Below are 17,747 nucleotides of genomic sequence, written 5' to 3'. Positions count from 1 at the left end.
TTTTATAATATGCCTGTTGTTCATTTTTTCAGCATACTAGAACTTTGAAGTTCAACTTCTGCAATGCACTTTAAAGATCACTCTGAATAGTAATCCTACAACTCCAGGATTTTTTTTCCCCAGCTCCTAACACAAGACAGAATGAAAATTCATGTAGTTGGACAGTAACGAGCATTTTTACAGTAATATTTTTAATGTAACAAACAGCCATAAGGCACAGTTCCCTTCAGGCAACATTCAATTTCACAAAGCCTTAACCAAATTAAAAAGAAAACACAGCCTGCACTAAATATGCATTGCTGAAAAACTCCAAACATATCAAGTTCAGATCTACTCTATCAAAAATTTCCTGAAAAGATGATAAAATACACCTATCCAAAAACCCAAAATTCAACTGGTGATGAGCAAACAGGTTTAAAAGATGGCCATAGATCGTCATAGCTTGAAAATTAAGACACCTTTCAAAATTTCTGACTTGAATCCATCAATCTAAGCAAAACCTTCTGTAGAAACAATAAGTAATAATTGCACAGATATTAAAATGACAATCAGCACACACATATATGTGCTGCTTGGGCCAGAAGAGCCAAGATGAAATGCAGACCACCCTCAAGGATGCATGAGAAACTGCATATGTATGACAGTAATATTCTGGTCACTGTTTTCAAGAATAATTGTGAAGAACAAGTCGCTAGAGATAAAAGTATTTTTCTGCATTAACCATCAATGTGAGTAGTCAGCAAAAATACTCCTATATTTAAACTATTTCCATTATAAGAAGCTGGGACAGTAGAGCATCCCAGGAAGCCCTAAATATATATCTGCAGAGACATTCCTCTGCTTTGGTTGATGTACAAATAAATACAAACTTCTTGCCTCAGTACATGGCTCTGACTAACCTTGCTCACCTTTAAATGCACTTGGGCTTTGCTACTCCATAAGCTTATTGTATTTGACATGCTTTGCTGCACTTACTGCTTTAAGTATTCCCCAGATTGATGAAAAATTCAATACATGAAAGGGCAGATTTCCAATGTGTTCTTTGAACTTTGCAGAGAAGTCATCAAAAAAGGAACAGAGTGTGATTTCTCCATCAGACACCTAACACCCATTGGTTGCATTAACTGGACAAGACAAGTAGATTTTATTTATACTAGGTTATGGTTCATCAATAAAAGAAGAAACCATTTAAGACAGAGCTCTGCAGAAGCCTTTCTTCATAAATTTTCAAATAAGTCATTAAGGAATCTTAAGGATTTCCCTATAGTCTTATTGTATTTCAGATTAATCTAAAGAAGATTGCATAAGAATGATTCAGCAATTGTGTTACTTCAACTTCCAAGTGATGTTAAGGCTACCTTCACTAGTCTTAAAAAAAAAAAAAAAGGTAAATACAGTCCTTTTTCTTTTATTTTTTCTTAATTATTAATCTTGTCAAAACTAGAACAGGCATTTTTGGGACACTGTGTTCACATGTCCTTTTTCAGAGTATATTGACTGATTTCTATGCAATTCTCACACCCCACGAGATCATCCAGCTCAGAAGCACAGCCATGTGTGAACCTGCTACAACAGAGCATCCTCATGAGCTTTTACAGGCCAATGCACACAGCAAGCCCAACTCACAAAATATTTCTAATGCATCAGATTTATGGGGGATGGTACAGAAGGTCAGCCTATTTCTCAAGTTCCATCTGCAATTTATCAGACAGAATAAATAATGCTGCCATAAGTGATAACTCCATTTCTTCTGACTTGATCTACACAGAGACCAAAAATCAGTAAGGAAACTGCTTTTCCTACAGTAGTAAAATAGCACTTAAAGTATTTCTGCATTTTTGACAATGCTACAGCTGCTTAGAAATTTCAATTAAATCTAATGTTGCCTTACTCTTCCCATCAGCCCAAAAATTTTTCCCATGCACACAAATACAGCCACATACATGGCTTGGATCATTACTCTGAGCTTGCTAAACTAGATTCTAGGGTTGTGAATTTTCTAAATCCAGACAAAAACAAAAGAATCAACAACCCAGACCACATTCGGTATTTAAGTTTAGCAGGCCAACCTGGACCAGATGAAATCAGCTAAACCAAATTAAAGTTTTATGTAACTGGCAGATACAAGGACCTTAGTCCAAATATTTAAGATGTTTTTTGCCTCCATTAAAAAAAAAAAACAACAAACTCAAACAGTAAAGGCCTTTGATTCATGTTCTCAAATTCTCCCTGTCTTGACTGACTTGCACTGTTTTCACTCCACCCATTTAATAAGTTTTTTTTCCCTGTAGATTCCATTAGTCTCCCAGTTTCACCATCTGAAATGCACGACACTCTCCACTCCCTCAAAGTCTCTCCCCCTCTTTAGCCCCTCTCCTATTTTTTAACAGGGCAGTTGGTCCTCCCTATCCTTTCACATTCCTTCTTGGCCTCACGCAGACAGCAAAACAGAGACCTTTTCTACACTAATTTCTGAGTTTAGTGACAGCTCATCATTATTCACTGTTACTTAAGGATGATCTTGTAACAGGTTAGACCATTTTAGAAAAATTCCTTACTGAACAGATACTGCTATATTGACAAATATACAAGTCCAGATTGCTATCCCTGAAAAACTGAAAGAGTGAAGACAAACCGTATTAGAGCAATACAACACCAAAGAAAGCCTTCTTCCAGAAAAAAAATTAGTTCTGCACTTATACCAAAAAAGAAGAAACTGTTTAAAACACCTTTTAGACATTCCTTTGGAAAAATACTAGAACTGTGAGAGAATGCATAAATCAGATTGACTTCAAGGCGAATCAGACCCAACACTGTGCCACACATCCATGAGTGAGCTGTGTTAAAGTACAAAATCTACTGATGAAATCCACAGATGACAGCAGACTGGCACGGGTTTGTCATGACAACAGAACATTCTAGCAGATACCAAGACTTCAACTAACACATGTGAAGCCAAATAGGTAAATTAAAAGCATACAAATATGGGTGGGGGTAAAGGCATCCCACAGAGTAGTGACTTGGAGAGAGGACAAATGAGGTGTTATGAACTGCAATTAATTCAACCTGAGCTTCCAACTAACAGCAAGCATTTAAGACACCAATGAGCTACTATTATACAGAAATAAGAATGAGCAAACAAACAAAACAAAAATTAGCAAAAAAGACCCCAGAGTGAGCAGTCAGTCTCACAAATTATTCCATTTCCTTCCATTTTCAAACAGCAAAATTTGTAGCTAAAGTATTCAGTTTCAGAAGAAGAAATGTAGGTAGGAGTAAAGCACACACTAGTGGTAGTGGGAAGGGTACTTGAAAAAATAGCAACAAAAGGTAAAGATACTTCTATCTTAACCTTCTACAGAATGCAGAAAAATTACTTCAGAGAAAATAAATTACTTCATATTTAATAGCAAATAAATTACTTCATAGTTATCAATGACAAAGCATCAAGTTTGTTTTGGGAAAGGGCATGCACATGGACTGGCAGAGAATTATACTGCTTAACTAAACAAAAGCATCTGCTTAGGGGAAAAATAAACTGCAATTCAAACCAGAGGTACTGGGCATTTCACTTTAAAAATTCCAGACTAAACCTTGCTGTAGGAATAGGTATGTCAGAGCTGAGAGAATGAAGGACCATCTTTGACAACATATGGAGCAAATTTCTAGTGTTTTCCTTTTTACTCAGTTCCTGTCCACTAGTATGACTGGAGTCTTATTTGGCTGCATCACTCTTTATACAAACCTCTCTTTTTCAGAAAAAGAAGTTGGAATTTCTGAGTGAAAAGGATTCAAAATATAATAGCAGATTTTTTTAACACACTAGTTATTATAAAAGATGGATTATGGATTTAAATGTCAACACTGAATTAGCTTAAAATTACACTACTGAAACCTCAAAGAAAAAAGAAATACAGTTACTCATGTTCATAAATTAAAAACATTTTGTTTCCCCATTTAATGCATGGGTATGATCACTACTTGAAACATAGAAATGACTAGGTACAGTTTTTCTGATTTTTTTTTTTCCATCCTTGATCAATATTTTCCTAGTTGCTCTGAATTATTCAGTGTAGTAAGGTAAGGTGCCCCACTGATAATATGGTTGGAAACAGGACTTTAATCAGCTATTAATATTGTAAGACAGATTTAAAGGGCTTTTGAAATTGAAGTCAAAACAATAATAGGTTTAAATGATTAAAAGGGATTAAGAAAGCCAGGAAAGTTCAAAGCCTGTTAATCACCAGACTGTGAAAAACTATGATCATTTAATAGGGTCAGCCCTATCACTCTGGACTTAAGCATATAGAAGTGGCCTTGTCAAAACAGTTTCCTTAACTACAAACTAGGGAGCTAAAAATTTAAGACAGCTAAACACTTGCTGTATACAGATATAGAAAAATGTTTTTCACACATAATTTTTTTTAATATCTGACTGCAAGTACCATTTTAAAAGCTGTACACACTCTGTACATTTTTTTAATGGGTACTCTGAATTCTAGATTCATAGATTTGGTTGATCTTTAGTAACTTTATCAAGGGATAAAATATTAATTCAATTTGCGCAGAACTACAAATACTCTCTTTACAGACTGAACTGTTAACATACTCCACTACTATTATTCCATTGAGCCTAGAATATTTAAGCCACTTCTTTAGCTTTCCTAGTTCTTTTTGCATTGTTCCTGTTCTGAAATGACCATCCAACATTTACATACCTACTTTCTTCAACCAGAAATAAAGACTCATTTGCAGTTTAATTAATCTTGATTACAAATGCAAACCAGTTTCCACAGTCATATGTTAAAGTTTTGTTTGCATAAAACTTACTGAAAAGCACCAACTAAAGTAATATGTACATAATTTAAACTGAAGGGTTCCTTTTCTTTTCCTGGTTACCCACAGTTATTTGCTAATATCACTTTAAAATTTATTGTTTAGACCAAGTTCTACAACAGATTCTGACACCACTAGTACTGAAAAATCCCCAAATACTTCCCGTGCCCCATGAGGAGCTCTGCTTTGAGAATTTTATATATATACACACACACATATATGTAATTCAGAGAAGGCATAGTAGTGTGGTTGGTCATGTGACCCTCAGATAGATCTTTTTCTTCTAAAATTGATGATTCTTTCTAAACAAAGAGTTCCTGTTTGTCATACATTAATAGCACTGCCAGCTACTCAATTTACTCAAATTATGCCTGAAAACAAATTCTTCATTGCCTTTTCAGAGAACACAGGCTTTTAAAAAGCCATCAGGATGAACTTCAGTAGGCTCTACATCTACAATAAAACGCAGGTTAATACTCTGGACACACTGACAAAGGCACACTGCTTTTTACACTGATGCAAGCATAAAACCATGCTGGGCTCCATTAACACAAAATACATTTCATAACTGAATTACAATTCTGTCCCTGTACTAGATCTGTTCTATCTCCAAAAAGAACAAATGAAAATAGAATCTCTAAAATACAATTATTTTAGTGTCTCTAGTACAAAGAAATAAATGCCACATCAATAAAAACCAATTAAGACAGAGCAAAAGACATTTATTCATCAGTGAAGACCTCACAAACCACTGTTAATCCAGAATATTACCTTCTAGCAACAAAATCCTCCAAAAGGAAGGAACTGAACATTCTGAGGCTGTATTGTATCTTGACTGATAATAAATATTTAACTGTCTTCAAAATGCTAAGAATTGACCTTGTCATCATTCATAGAGAGACACAGAAAAAGACTGGTCTATCATATTTAATTAAATCCACATTGTTCCCATTTAGAAATTACAAGGAAACTAACAGCAAGTCCTACAGATCAGTTAAAACCTCTCTTATTTCTTAAAAAAATACAGTTTAAAATGTATTCCATTTTCCTGTTAGACAACTTATCTATGTGTTTCTGCTTTTGACAGGCTGAAGTACTAATTTCATGTCATTACTGCAGCCTAGATGAGTCTCAGTGCTGTCTAAATGCTACACCTCTCTCATCACCTGTCTCTGTACCCCAGGGCTTAATACAGGATGTCCAGCTCACAGAAACTTAGTTAATTGTCAGGAAATTCATCTATCTTAATTTGCCTTCTCTACAAATTCTTTTTAATACTGCTTAGAGCAAACAGAAAGCTACAAATGTTACAGCTACTGTGAAAATTTCAGCGATGCTCAAAGAACATACACAAGCCATCGAAGTCATCAGCTTTCTGAGAAAAAGTAGCACATGGAAAATGGCAGAGAAGGCTCTTTTACTGCACTGAAAAAATTTATTTCATCCTGAAAAATGAATGAGCAATACAAAGATGGAGATTTAGGGAAGTGTGCTTGAGAGATTAAGTCCTTGCTCAGCTGCCACTGGGGCATACGGAGAACTGCAATTGCTGCTAATGGGAAGAACTGTTCCTCCCTTTTGCCTCAAGTCATTGCCACTGCTTAGTACATATTAATTCTTCACCCACAGTGGTACCTGCAACATCAAGACCAGACATGCAAGGGTCTGGCAGAGGAAAAAGACACTGACTGAGGTATTTGGACAGTTCCTGTCACTTTAGGCCCAGATGAGAGTTTTGTCTCAGGACTGGTTGTAGAATTACACACAGAACTTGACATGTCTTGAGGATTATGTTTAGAACTTAGGCTGCTGTTTAACACTGCCCCATATAACATAAGAACCACATTCCAAAACAGCTTCAGTGAAACACACTGCAAGATAATCTGGCAAAATGGGAGTTACTTCAACTGGATTTGGGAAAGGGTCTTCAAATCTCTTTTCTATACAATAACTATACAAAATAAATTGTCAGGAGACACGTGACATTCTGGAACACTTTGTCTCTTTTGCTGGGAAACCAGGGAAATATTAATGGCAGAAATCAGAAGATTTACAGTTGCAACTGCAGTTCTTGTCTTGACACAGAACAGATAAGGCATGCTAGCCTGAAGCCATGTAGGACATTTGGCTTAACTTAATATTCACAGGTGAGACTGCATGCAGCCTTTACTTGGAGTGGTCTGGAAGTGAATTTGGGCTTAGTTTCGTCCCTAATGGAGGAAGCTGACTGTACACTTCCAGACTACAGTGACAGCCTAATGTTACAGTAATCTTTACTGCCTACTTTCCTACCAGTGGGAAGTTTCTGTTATTTAAAAAGAATAAAACCCAGCCCCAAGACTGAAGAAATAAATAGCTTCATTAATACAAGAACTGAAAAAATGTTCATGTTTGTAGTTCTGTGACTTCATGCTAATGTTCACCTGTTACAGCTTGTCATGTTTGACAGTCATATGCTCCCCTTCACACTTTGTCCCGTGCACCTCAGATTCTTACATTGAAACTTAATCATTTGTGCTATCACAAAACAAGGGAAGAAATAAAAGAAAAACAAATTACTGGAACAATCTGCTAAAGCAATCACCAACAATTGTTTAGCCACTGTTCCCTAGTATTTATGTGCCATAAGCCCACAAGTTTCAAACAGAGCTAAAAATAAAAATAATTTGTATGCTAACATACTGAAGAAAGGAATCAAGGGTTTGTAAAATGAAGATAATCTGTCCCCAGCTCTGCATTTCATCTGAATTTAAAAGGGAACTGCAGGCTTCATAACATCCTGAAGTCTACAACACAACCAGATCTCCAGTAACTTGGAATACTGATGATTCTGCCCTGACAAAAATAACGTAAAACACCACTCAAACAGCTAGTTTACCCTACTACAGCTCTTGGCTAAGGGAAAACAAGAACACCAGTAATTAAGATGAAGACAGGCTGCCTCCACCCTTTCCCTGTGGCTACAGCAGGGACCACAAAGCCAACACTCCAAAAAGGAACAGGACAAGAAGCAAAGCACACAGCAGGTTTGGGCATGGTTCTGTGCTGAAGAAGAGAGGCACAGGATCAGGGATCTTCAGTGACACAAGCACCTCACACCTTGGGTTACAGTTACCCGAAACACTGATGTGGTATCTGCAATTTCTCAGGAATATCCTGATCAAACAGCAAGTTACTAAACAGAAATATTAACAATTAGTATTTAACTTGAAAAGGAAGGACAAAGTCTCTCTCCTCTGATTAATGTAACTTGGGAAGAAAAACGGTCAAAATTGCATATTGCCTGATCTGAATGAAGCAAAACAAACCAAGTAGTAATGAGCACTATAATTTATTAAATATCTAAATATTTTTTTTGAAACTGAAGTTTCTATAAAGATAAAGACATTCCAACCGCCTCAAAAAATGCTAGCACTAAAAACTAGAGTAAAAATCCTGAGACTATGTCAAATAGTTGCTAATTTTTGACTGGGCTTTTCTATTCTTCAAGTCACAAGTGATCAACCAGTTTCACTTTATTACTGCAGCAGGAAAAACCCCTCTAATCTATACTATGCTATTGAAAATTTTGGGTTGGACAAGCAGGATGGGAATGGAAAACAATATTAAAATCACATCTTAGTAATCTGCAATTAGAAAGCATGCCTGAAACCATATCCAGAACATGAATCACAATTTTTGCTCACTATATCCTAAATAAAAATCGATCTTGTAATCGTGCAATCTGGAACCTCTAATATGCAAAGTTTCTCAGTACAAACAGCAAGTAACACTTTCAAAGAGAAAGTTTTACCATTGAGTTTAGAATGGATTCCAGTTCTCTACTGACAAGACCCAGCTTTTCCATCAAAGATATTTTATGCAAGGGTCTATTAATTTAATATTATTGCCTAATTAAAACCAGAGACATTTTCTTAATTCATAGACGTCTGACACTTAAAAGTTCTTTGTTTGCATTGAAGAAGTAAATGGAACCCATTATTTCATCATTTGCCTTGTAATGCAAGTCACCAAGTTTTGTTAAACAAATTTTCACTTGTAAGCGAAGGGAAAACACAGATAAGATCTGTGTGTGTATCTGTCACAGGCTTAAGGTTATTGTGATGAATACAATTAGTCCATTAACTAGACATGTTCTACTGACATGCATAAAATCTGCAAGTCTTCTGAAGAATGGGAAAAATAAAAGAATAATTCATGATTTACAATGTATTACTAAACAAGTATTTAAGAAAGTGAAAACACACAATAAAGAGAAGAGTGGAATATTTCCCCATTCACGAACATCTTACATCCTATTTTACAGGCAAATATGCAGTTACAAGCTCCTGCACAAGCCCTATATACCCTGAAAACATCACAGCTCTTTATGCAACACTGCCACTCCTTAAGCAGATTTTTCAAACAGCCTCTTCTAAATGGAGCATAACTAAAATCTTTCACTCATTTAAACTACATATTTTACTAAATGCACTAGGAGAAAGTATTAGGACTGTAGAAAGCTTTAATTATATTGTCAGGAATATTGCCAAATTTATAGACCTATTAGTATGAAGAGGATTTTCTTAAGACAGCTACCATTACTATAAGTCTTTGCAAGCAAAAACTGGACTTTTTAAAATTTAGCAGCAGCCAGATCATGGAATTGGGCTCAACAGCTTCAACAATGTTCTATGTTCAGACTTTGAGATTAATTAAATGAACTTCTACAGATACAACTAAGAACACAAGGCAATAATACAGCACTCAGCTGTTCATTTTCTCTGCCAGATGACCCAATGCAACAGATACATTCAGGATTAATCTTCCACAAGAATTGCCAAAACAATGGAACATCATACACCAAATTATCTTCTGCAGGGGGAGGGGCAAATTTTCAGGGTGAGGTTTTAAACTTTTTACTATGTATTTTGCACACCTTCATCACTGTACAGACAGTACACATTCAATCCAAAACACACAGCACTAGAAAGAAAATTAACCCTGTCTCAGCCAAAACCAGGACAAAAGGTAACACCATTCCCAGCTCAAAGTACTACATAACCCCAGTAACCTCTCCCCAAGAACTGATGAAGCACAGAATCTAAGTTAACATTAATGAAATTGAAAAAGTTGCAAGTCTGAAGGGGGTCCTCACTTAAGTCTAGCAGCAAAGTCTAGGTTTGCAGCCTGTGCATTCTTGGATAATGTAACCTCCTAGTACAGAATCACCACATGTCCTCCTCATTTTGCAATCTCACCCCAGCATTTGTTTTTGGGGAAGGGTTTATTTTGCATTGAAGCAAAGTTTGGTGAACAAAGAACCACCTCTGATTGTCTAAATGCTATTTAGACCCTTGGCCACTTCATGAGAGTTAACTGCATGAATGGTTTTGATTTGGTTTTTTTTTTTTTTTTTGCTATGAGAAGTTACAAAGGCTTCTGTTAGACAGGAGCAAAGGTAACAAACTGGAAATGTTGAGAATAACACAAGCCACAGTTTATACAGACGAACCCAACTTTAACACCAGTAAGCAGAAGTTTTTTGTTATTGTCAGCTGAAGCTGCCTTGCAAATTTTTTCTTAATTTCTAATCCAAGTTGCCACAAGAGTGGAAAAAAAAAGATCAAATATGTACATCTTCATTTTTGTCATGGCAAACACTAAAAGAGCTTCACACAAGAATGTTTCATTTACTAGAAGTTAATGCTGTTCTATTACAAAAGTTTGTGCTCAACTACTCCATCACCTTCTGCCAGTAGTTTGCAGTGAGGAAAGGTAAAGGATGCTCACGATCTTGGAATCTCCAGGAATGACCCAGCCACTTCCACTGGTACAATTAAGTTGACAGCACACTACAGGAGATCCTTATCCATACTTGTGAAATTGTGGATCACAATGACAACACTTCTTCCTTCACTGAGACACTATCTTTTCATATAGCAATCATTATCACCACTCCAAAGACCCCATTCATTCTTCCTTTCCTGTTTCTTCAAACCTGTTTTTTTCCAGTGAAGAATAAAAATAATATAGACCCATTTTTTGATTTAAAGATAGTTTGTACTTAGACCAGAGAATGCAGGGAAGAGACCTAAGGAGCAGATGGTAGACAGCAGGACCGTTATAAAAGTCCCAATCTTTTCTGAGCATCCTCAGTGAACTTGTGCAAAGATTGCCACAGACTCTAATTTTAAAGGGGGGGGGGGGGGGGGGGGGGGGAGACCTAAAGAGAAAAATACTTGTCTGCTTGGACAACCAACAAGTAATCACATAGAAACTTGTACTCCTGGACCATGATGGTGATAGTGAGCCTGCAGGTTATAACCATAATGGAATTTGGCAGCCCAAGTGATAAACATACCTCAACTTATGAGATCATGGCTCTGGTCAAAAGCCCAGCAATTAAGAGTGAAATACAGCAATATGATTCTTAAAACTTGTTGTGATAAATAGAACATATATCCTAATTTTCCCCTATATCTCCACTCCTTTTTAAGAGCGCAGGCTGAAAGATATTTACATGCTTATACAGGTGCTGGCAATTATAGATATTTTCCTTGCCTTTCGATACAAAGTTTCACATATTGAGAAGTTTCAGGACTGGCACAATGGTTCTGTCAATGTTGATTTGTCAAAATCTATTCTCTTTCCCTCCTCAGCTCATGCAGCTATAGACCCAGCAAGAGAAGATTAATCCACACCATTAACACACATTTCTCAACCACTGAATTGCACTTGAGGTGACAAGTAATGCCTACATCTCTACACCCTAAAAATTACCTATAACTAGTAAGCTAAATTCTGTGTCAAAAACTGAATATTTGTAAAACAGAGTGCTCTAAGGAGAGCAATGAAACACATGCTATCTCCTAACTTTTAACAGTAGGATACTGGAGTATTTACAGGAGCCAGCAGTACAGAGTTTAGTGTCTTAAAATGTCATTGGCAAGTTAAGCAGAATTTCTTCGCCCATTTCAGCAGAGTTTAATATATGTAGTGTAGATTAAGTTATTTTTAAATGCCTGTCGCAGTTAGAAGGTAAAAGAATCATTTCTGTTAAATGTCATGGGTGGAAGTGAATACACCAAAAGCTTTAATGAATACCTGTTAGCAAAATTATTTTCACAGATTAGCATAGCTATAGTTAGCAGTTCACCCACAATGCATTAATTCTTCTTCTATTCCTTCCCCTCTCACCCCTAAGAAGCTGCTCTTTGAGCAAGTATCCACATCTTCATAAATTAAACAAAAATACTCTTAGGTAATGGAGATTATGCAAACGAAAAGGAGACAAAAAAAACAAAACAAAACAAAACCACATTTCTGATTTTTTTTCATACAGATACTAAAAAAAAACCAAGAACATATGGTGGACTATATTTATTCCAAGACTTCTTTCCAGCTCTGTAAACAGAAACTAAAGTGGTTTGTGGTATCACCAGTTTTCAACAGCGCCATCAACACTGCTAACAGTTTTTCAGATTATCTGCCTGAAGAGAGGCAAGAAATGGGACCCAAGAATCACAACTGAACAGAGTCTAAAGCTTCTCTGGCTCAGGTAATGCCAGACAGCTGAAGTGCTCTGAAAAGCTCAGATGGGCATAGTGATGTTCTGTTGTGATAAAAAATTAAAACTGCCTCTCCTAGGAAAGGCCTAAAGTCTAGGAAAGGCTTAAAGCCCTCCAAAACTTGTCGGGAGAGCAAAATACTTTGGAGATCAGATTAAACCAAAATCCACTTTGAAAACAAAGTGTCAGGGTTGTGCTAACAACCCACGCCAAAAATACCCACCCAGCCCTCCAACACTGCTCGTTTCCTCAAACCACTATTACACAGCAGCAAACTGTTTAGAATCTGCAAGGGGTAGGATTGCATTATGTGTTTGTTTTCAGGTTTATTTATAACATGCATTGTAGACCAATTAAATATTGTTAAAAATACCACTTTCTATAATTCCTTATGCTGTTTCAATTTGCACTTTCTTAACAGAAGTTGCCAAAAAAAAAAGCTGTTTACAGGACTCATTTTAATGCACTCATTTCACTGACAATATATATTGATTAAACTTGCAACATCAAGTCCTTTATTCTGAACAGATGCATTTATTCTTAAAACTGAATGTATGAGAAATAGATAAAATAATAGAAACACAGTCAAAGTTAAAAGTATAAAATTCTTATGAGCTGTTTACCTAAATTTTTCTTATTTTCCTAAGCTACCTTCTCAAGTCAGAGCCCTGCTGGCCTGACGGCCCCATTAAACATTCCCATCCAGTAGAAGAGGTGAGAAACAGACTCAAGGTTGCCAAGATGCCAAAAGCTGACACTACATGGCTAGAGATGGATGCATGCCTTTTTTTGACAAGAAAAGAGAGACTACAACGATCAACAAATTCTCTTTCAAATGCTTCACAGTCTTGAAATGTCTATGTTCTTGCACCTCCCTGCAGCATTTGAATAGATAACTTTATTCTAGTAGTTGTTCTACAGCTACATTTTCTATTCTCTCTCCCTTCAGAATCTGAGGAAGCAAGGGATCCGATTCCCATTTCAGGAAGTGTTGCAAAAGGCAGTTGGACCTGGAGTAGAAACACTGTTGTCTCTTTGTTGAATGGACTTCTCTGCATACACTGACAAACAGGGAGAGGGATATCAAATCAGGTGTGGGAGAAGGTAAACAAGCTCCTCAGGTTTGAGGTTATTACCAGAGCTATCCCACTATCAGCAGGCTCCCTGTGAAACTGCTGGGGGAAAACTGCTTATGGCTTGCAATAATGCAATACCCCTCAAACACATGTTGGCAGTAAAGAAATGCTCACAGAGCATATGCTGCTCCGGGAGATAATTTAATTTGTCTGTCAGGATTCAAATTTGAGTACATAAGGCTTCTACATTTTAAATTAAATTAAATTCTGCACAGCACATCACATCCAGTGAAAAGCACAATGCACTCCTGAAAGATTTCAGTGCTGCAGTAGAGATCCCTTCACCTCTATTATGTCAGCAATTTATGAGAATTAGCTGGGGAATATGGTTGGGTTGGGAGAAGGGCATTACTTATTTTTAGAGGCTGGCTTTCAAGTTATTTCAGTGGAAACATGAGGCAGAGAATTATAACAGAACAATTTACTTTTTTGACTATTCAAGATATAGACCTGATTTCTAAAGTTCCAGGGTTTGAATTTGACACAGTCCATTACATTTTTGTCTTTTGTTTACAGCTTACAACATGGAGACTTTCACTTAAACAAACCTTTAGATAAAATTTGAATGATGAAATATTGATGACAAATTCTTGCTATTAAAAGCATAATATTTGTGGCTGACAATATATACTCAAAAACAAAAAACTCTGCACCTGTTCTTTACTTGGTGATGTGAAATTTAGTTCTGATGCAATATTCCCATGAACAAAGTAAAGAACAGTTAGAGAAAAAATATTAAAACTCTAAAAATTAAAGAAAAAATTGCAAGCACTCTGAAAGATCAACTTACAACGCACAGAAAAAGTGGCAACAATAAAAAACAGAGCTCAAGCAGAAAGATTTAAAAGAGCAACTGTATTTTACACCTCTGGAAAAGACAGATCTCTAAGCTGATTCAAGAATGAGTAAGCTTAACGCCAATTAAGCAATCCAGCAATATGGTTGTATGGCTGGTAGTGTAACAAGTAGGCTTAAGCAAGATAACAGACAACCTGATAAGAAGCAGTCCTGTTCCTGACTGATAAACTGGAATATTTTTTAAAAAAGGTATATGTGCACAACTTTTCTTGGTTTGTTACAGAAATGGCCCACAGACATCACTGGAGAAGAGTAACAGTAAATCAAAAGTAGCACAAGGAGATTCATACAAGAGCTACCTACATCTTACTAAAACTGATGACCCCTTCTAATTAAAGACTAACAAAGAGAGCATGAGGAGACTAGAATAAATTGATAAAAATCCATATGAAAACACTGAAGGTTTTCATACATAGCACCACCAGAGTTTCACAAACCAAGAACAGTTAAATGATAGATACCATGCTGGCTACTTCCAGCACAAGGCCAGAATCCCAGAGATCAGCATAAACACAGAATTACACAGGCAGGTAGCCCTCCATTTATTTATTTACAGGCATCATTCTGGAAACAAAAGTGACATTAAAAAAAATATATCAATGCTTACTTGTCAAGGAAGTCCTTGTCCACAACTGCACAGATATCAAGCAGAGGATTTCCCATTCCAAACAGGACATTTTCACTGTAAGAGAATCAATTATTTCAAGTTAGCTCTGCACTGGTTTATTCTTCCTAGTATATGTAAAGACATTTTTTTATCAGAAAGGAAAACAAAAAAAATACACGTTTTGCCCAACACAGTAAACACACAGTGACCTGGCATATACAGAGAGTCAAATTTGAGTACCATCCTACAGTGGTCTTTGATCAATATCCAGACTGCAATAATAAACGTATTATTCTGCTAATATATTGTTGAATTAATATTATTATCCTGTTAATGTTCTGCTAAACTGTCACTTACTCAGATAAACAACTTAAGCTGCACGCCACATTCCAGGGTTTTAAAGGACGACACTCAAGTGGTAATACCAAATTTTAGACAGGGGCAGCATCACACCAGGATAATAAGAATTTCACGGAACCCACTCAGTTGTTGGGTACAAACAAATAATTAACAATTTAAGTATGTTCTAATAAACGGAAGCAAAGAGACTACGAATTCTGCATTGACAGCAATTTTAAACAGGGCAGCTGTCTACTGGTAGGCTGGATGTACTTCTAAAGCAATGTAACATTCATTGCCATGACTTCTTTCACTTAGAAATAATATATCCAAAATACTGTAAACAGTATTTTTGAGAATGGTAGCTTTAATTTTTTTTTTTTAGATTAATTCAGAAACCAGGTGTTACATTTTCCTGAATAGCATGTACTTGGGTGATAATGCAGTAGTACCAAAGGATTAGATATGTGGCCTAGTGTCAAGCAGGAGTGAATGCAGCTGTTCTCTAAAACTACATCCAAATCCATCACATTCCTTGCCAAACTAACACCTACTGTCTCCACCAGCAAGGCACACCCATACTCCAGCTGCCAAAGGTAGCTTCAGTATGAGCAGCTATACGGGGTTGATGTGGCCAGGTTTTGATAACCAGGGGACTACAGGGGTGGCTTCTGTGAGAAGCTGCCAGAAGCTTCCACCATGTCCAGCAGAGCCAATCCCTGGTAGCTACAAGATGGATATGCTACTGGCCAAGGTTGGGCTAATTAGAAATGATTGCTACACCTTGGTGATAACAGATTTAAAAAGAAGGGATGGGGGAAAGTTATTGTGCAGATATAATATGGCCAAAGAAGAGCAGGGTGAGAACATCTGAGAGGAACAGTTCTGCAGACACCATGGGCAGAGGAGAAGGAGGGCCAGAAGGTGCTCCAGGCACCTGAGCTGAGGTTCCCCTGCAGCCCATGGTGAAGATCATGGTGGAGCAGGATGCGTCCCTGCAGCCCATGGAGGTCCACAGGGACACAGAGAATCCCCTGTCTGGATGCCTGAGAGGAGGCTGGGACCCCACAGGAAGCCCATGCTGGAGCAGCCACCTCGCAGGGACCTGCAGATCCATGGAGAGAGGAGCCCACGCTGGAGCAGGTTTCCTGGTAGGACCTGTGATCCTGTGAAGGACCCATGCTGGAGCAGCCTGACCTTGACAGACTGCACTCAGTGGAACAGTGACCTCTGTTGCACTGTGGAAACCTTGATACTGAGACACAGCAAACCACACTTTAAGGATCCTAGTTTTTGTAGCTTTAAGGACGGTCCTTTAGAGCCCATTTCACTGTAAATAAAATGTGGAAGATGCTGCTTCAGAAAAGATGGAGCCAAAAATCTAGCTCACGACTGGGATAGTTAACATCTGCTTAGTAAAAACCTGTAAGACTGACTAAATACTTCTGTCAGTGTGACAAATAGCACAGCGTTAGAAATTACATAACCATAAGTTACACCTGGCTAGAAGACAAGAAGTGCAAGACAGATGATAGTTCAGAAGACATAAGGATAAAGGGGACTGCAGTTGAAGTCACAAGACAGAACATTCTCTCCATTGTAAAACCTAAATATTGTATAAGTAGCACTGTAGGACAATGAATGAAGTCAGAACTTTTCAAGTGTTGAATGCAGATCTGTCCCAAGCTGTATGTTCCTGCACTTAATGCTTACCTGATTCTCACATGCTGTGAAATTCTATACATCAATAGATTTATAACTACACTTAAAGGAAAAAAAAACAAACATGCCATGGATAACTTCTGCATAAGACAAGAGCCAGCACTTTAATGGTCAGTATGCCAGAAAACAACAGCTGTATTTAAAAAAAACAATCTGAAATACAGCTGACATGCAGAGGCCACTGCCTATGAAGAAGTTACCATGTTCAATGGAAAAGCAAAATAGAAGCTGCCAAAAAACATTCAAAGAGCTGTGGGCTACAGAACCCGCAGGTCAATGTGTTCAAAGCAGCACAAGAGCAACTTTGTGCAGAAGCTGTATGAAGCCAATAACATGCATACAAACTCCTCACATGTCAGCAGCAGCAGGAACTAGAACTTTCGGTGCCATTTAATCCAGGCAGCTCTTTAGATCACATGTAAGTCCTGCTCATTCCCAAGCCTTCCTTCTCCCACAATATTTTATAATCATCTCTATTCAGGTATTCCAGAGGCTGTATGTAGGGCATAATCTGGAGTCAAGTTTTAAAAGCCAAGGTAGCTATCATGAGACTAGTAAATTCAGAAACATTCCACCGAAACTTCTAGGCAAACTCTCCCCAGATTCAGTATGGCTGTTTCTCACAACTTAATGTAGGACAGCAGAACTTCACAGTGTTTTAAACACATAAAACTTTGAGTAGATTAAAATTGATTTCTG

General features: G+C 37.2%; 1 protein-coding gene across 2 annotated transcripts in view; it reads right to left on the bottom strand.

Moving 5' to 3' along the window:
• ADK (adenosine kinase) overlaps positions 1-17,747 on the bottom strand; it is a 269,009-nt gene that overhangs the window by 238,821 nt on the left and 12,441 nt on the right. For both annotated transcript variants that reach the window (XM_062496355.1, XM_062496357.1), the window contains exon 2: positions 14,988-15,062. In XM_062496355.1, coding sequence (XP_062352339.1) covers positions 14,988-15,062 — 75 coding nt within the window. The remainder of the gene's footprint in view (positions 1-14,987; positions 15,063-17,747) is intronic.

Source organism: Cinclus cinclus, chromosome 7 (genome assembly GCF_963662255.1).
Source record: "Cinclus cinclus chromosome 7, bCinCin1.1, whole genome shotgun sequence".
Taxonomy (NCBI): domain Eukaryota; kingdom Metazoa; phylum Chordata; class Aves; order Passeriformes; family Cinclidae; genus Cinclus; species Cinclus cinclus.
The sequence above is the reverse complement of the archived record's forward strand: the minus strand, read 5'-3'. Positions and strand labels throughout refer to the sequence as shown.